Source organism: Malania oleifera, chromosome 5, assembly GCF_029873635.1.
Source record: "Malania oleifera isolate guangnan ecotype guangnan chromosome 5, ASM2987363v1, whole genome shotgun sequence".
In the NCBI taxonomy this organism is placed as follows: Eukaryota; Viridiplantae; Streptophyta; class Magnoliopsida; order Santalales; family Ximeniaceae; genus Malania; species Malania oleifera.
This window is the reverse complement of record NC_080421.1, coordinates 54,878,858-54,882,662: the sequence shown is the minus strand read 5'-3', so window position 1 is coordinate 54,882,662 and position 3,805 is coordinate 54,878,858. Positions and strand designations below refer to the sequence as shown.

Sequence of the window (3,805 nt, the reverse complement as noted above, 5' to 3'; positions counted from 1 at the left end):
CTCTGGTGTTTTGCCTTAACCTACTGACATGTTAGGCATTGCTCCATAAATCTAGCAATTTCCCTCTTCATGTTACTCCACCGGAATGATTCTAGCAAGTCTCTATACATCTTTGTACTTCCTGGATGAACAGTATAGAGAGAGCGATGAGCCTCCTCTAGAATGACCCTTTTAATATCAGTGTCATTCAAGACACAAATCTGGCTATGGAATCTCAACATCCCATCAGTAGAGACATTGAAATCTTACTTCAACCTATTCTGCACTCCTTCCCTGACCTCTACCAGCTCTGCGTCTTCCCTCTGAGCTGTCTTGATTCTTTCTCGCAAGGTTGGCTGAACAACTAAACCGGCGATGAACACCTGTGGGTCTTCGTCCACCAACTCTACCCCCAACCTCTCTAGATCCATCATGATCTGATGCTGTCAGACAACTGTTGAAACTGACACGTTCACTGACTTTCGGCTCAAAGCGTTAGCCACCACATTAGTTTTTCTCGAGTGGTAGCTAATGGTGTAGTCATAGTCCTTAATCAGCTCGATCCATCTACGTTGCCTCATATTTAGCTTCTTCTGAGTGAAGAAATATTTGAGACTCTTATGGTCAGTAAAGATCTCGCACTATTCACCATAAAGGTAGTTCTGCCAGATCTTCAGTGTAAACACCACTGCCACCAATTCTAAATCATGCGTAGGGTAGTTCTTCTTGTACTCCTTGAGTTGGTGAGAAGCGTAAGCGATAACCTTACCCTGCTACATCAAAACACACCCAGTTCCTTTCTGGGATGCGTCACTGTAAATCACGTAATTACCATCCCCTGATGGAATGGTCAATATTGGGGCCATAACTAAACGCTACTTCAACTCCTGAAAGATCTGCTCACAATCACTAATCCAGTCAAACCTACTATTGTTTTTTGTAAGCTGTGTCAACGGACCTGATAGCCTAGAAAAGCCCTCGATAAAACAGCAGTAGTACCCTGCTAGACTTAAGAAACTTCTAACCTCATGAATGTTCTTTAGTCTCGTCCAATTTAATACTACCTCCACTTTGCCCGAGTCAACTGATACTCCTTCTTTGGACACTGCATGTCCCAAAAATGCAACATGCTCAAGCCAGAATTCACATTTTCTGAATTTAGCAAACAACTTCTTCTCTCTAAGTACCTAAAGTACTAGCCCCAAATGAGTTTCGTGCTCTACAGGACTCCTGGAGTAGATTAGGATGTCATCTATAAATACTACCACAACTGATCCAAGTACTCATGGAATACCCATTTCATCAGGTCCATGAATGCTGCAGGCGCATTTGTCAAACTAAACGGCATAACGAAAATTCATAATGGTCATACCAGGTTCAAAAGGCCATCTTTGATACGTCATCTGACTTCACCTTCAGTTAGTGATACCCGGATCGCAAATTGATCTTAGAGAAAACCTGAGTTCCCTTCAGTTGGTCAAATAGGTCATCAATATGTGGTAACGAGTATTTGTTCTTTATAGTTACCTTGTTTATCTCTCTGTAGTCGATGCACATCCTCATCGACCTATCCTTCTTCTTCATGAACAACACTGGCGCTCCCCAAGGTGATACGCTCGATCTAATGAAACTGTTATCTAGAAGTTCCTGCAGTTGCTCCTTTAACTCCTTTAGCTTTGTTGGAGCCATTCTATACGGCACCTTGGAGATTGGTGTTGTCCCTGGTGCTAAATCAATAGCGAACTCCACTTCCCGATTTGGAGGCAACCTTGGTAAGTCCTCAGGAAAGACATCAAAAAACTCCCTTATCACTGGAATATCCACCAGCTTCAGTCCTTCCTTTGGTATTGCTTTCACACACGCCAGATACCCCTGCCAACCATTCAGAAGTAACTTCCTTGCCTACACCGCTGAGAGGATCTGTGATGCAGAGTGCACACACGACCATACAAATTTAAACTCTTCCTCCCCTAGAGGTCTAAACACTACCTCCTTCTTTCGGCACTCTATGCTCGCATAGCTGGATGCTAACCAGTCCATCCCTAAGATAATATCGAATCCCTGCATCTCCAAAATAATGAGACTGGCAGACAACTTCCTCCCCTGAATTTTTATCGAATGGTATTTAACCACCTTAGTACACACAATGACCGACCTCATCGGCACAGCCACTCCTAAGTCGATGCCTAACAACTGGGTCTCAACTCCACATACTCTAGAAAATCTCCAGGATACAAATAAGTGGGTTGCCCTTGAGTTGAACAGTACAATAGCATTATGTGACATAAATGAAATCGTACCTATCACCACATTGCCCATGTTCTTTGTATCACCCGGCGTCAACGAGTACACCTGCGCTTGCACGATGCCCCCTTGGTGACCTCCTCTAGTTGCCTGACTACTTCCTCCATACTTCTGCTGTGAAGGCGCGTTGTTTAGTACCACGTAACAATCCGGTATCCGGTGTCCTGTACTACCACACCAGTAGCAAGCCATAAAACCATCCCGACACTCGTCTATGTGCATCCTATTGCATTTAGGACAAGCAGGGCGCTGAGAATTTCCTTGAGTGGCTTGTGGTTTTGATGCCTGTTGCTGGCTTGATGAACTACTAGGTCTCTTCCTGGAGTTCTACCCAGTGCTGCACTAATAACTCTGGGATAGAGACCTCTTCTTTTGACTTGCCTCTCTTTCCCCTTTATGTACATTGGCTTCAGCCACCATGGCTCTATCCACTAGCTCCGTAAAGACCTGGACCATCAACACTGCCACCTGCGCACGTATGGCGTGCCTCAGTTCTCTTTCGAACATTCGAGCTTATCTGGGACTATATGTGGAGCAAATCGAGATAGCTCCACAAATCTAGCTGCATACTGCTATACGGTCATGGATCCTTGTGTCAGATGTAGGAACTTCTCCACCTTTACCTCTTTAGTGGCAACAGGGAAGTATTTGCTAAAGAAGACCTCCCTGAATTGGCTCTAGGTAACCAATAAGCACCATGGACGCTGCTCTTCTACTTGTAAGAACCCGAACCGTGATATGTGGGTTTAATTAATTGAATGAGGGGCAAAAAGGTAAATTAAGCAGGCCTCGTCGACGAATCCAGAGTTTGTTGATGAAGTCTTAAGGATACTCAGCGACGAGTTTCAGGGGCTCATCGACGAGGAGAAGCCGAGAGGTATTGGGAAGTGCGACAAAATTCAGGGCTCATTGAGGAGGAGAAGCTGAGGGGTTTCGAAAATCCAAAAATCTCAGGCTCGTTGATGAGGTCATGGTCTTATCGATGAGAAGACTATGAGTCCTCATCGACGAGGACGCAATTTGTCGACGAGAACGACCGAGTTAAAGGTACTATAAATAGATATTTTCATTACTTCTCAGCTAAGAAATCTCATTTTCTCTCTCTATCTCTCTAGAAACTCAACCTGCTCTCCATCTCTCTAGATTTCTTCACCGTAGGAAGTGAGAATCATAAATCTGAAGTTACCACAAGGATCGTGGAAGGATTCTCTATAAGTTCTACGGATCAAATTTTCGGTTCGGGTATCTTCGTGTTTTAGCGTAAAATCGAGGTAAGGCTCGATTTTCATTTATGTTCTAGTAGTTTTGTAGAGAATGGAGTCGTGAGTATATTCTGTACTATACGTTGTAGGTTTTGGAACTCGGTTCGCTATTTAGGGGCCTTGGAGTTCGGGATTTGCCATTTGGGGAAAAGGTAAAGGTATTCAGTTTATATTGGTTATTTTTGAAATCGGACTTGGTGGAACTGTGGTCCACGGTTCTGTGTGCGTTTTGGTTACTCATTTGGAGGAATCTAACGGGT

At 44.1% G+C, this 3,805-nt stretch overlaps 1 protein-coding gene across 1 annotated transcript; it reads right to left on the bottom strand.

Moving 5' to 3' along the window:
* Positions 1 to 245: 245 nt before the first annotated feature.
* Positions 246 to 2,790, bottom strand: LOC131155974 (uncharacterized). Its single transcript, XM_058109429.1, has 4 exons — positions 2,648 to 2,790; positions 1,969 to 2,602; positions 1,681 to 1,851; positions 246 to 422 (listed from the first exon to the last, which is right to left on the bottom strand). Exons 1-4 carry the CDS (start codon positions 2,788 to 2,790, stop codon positions 246 to 248), a joined length of 1,125 nt encoding a protein of 374 aa, XP_057965412.1.
* Positions 2,791 to 3,805: the final 1,015 nt, after the last annotated feature.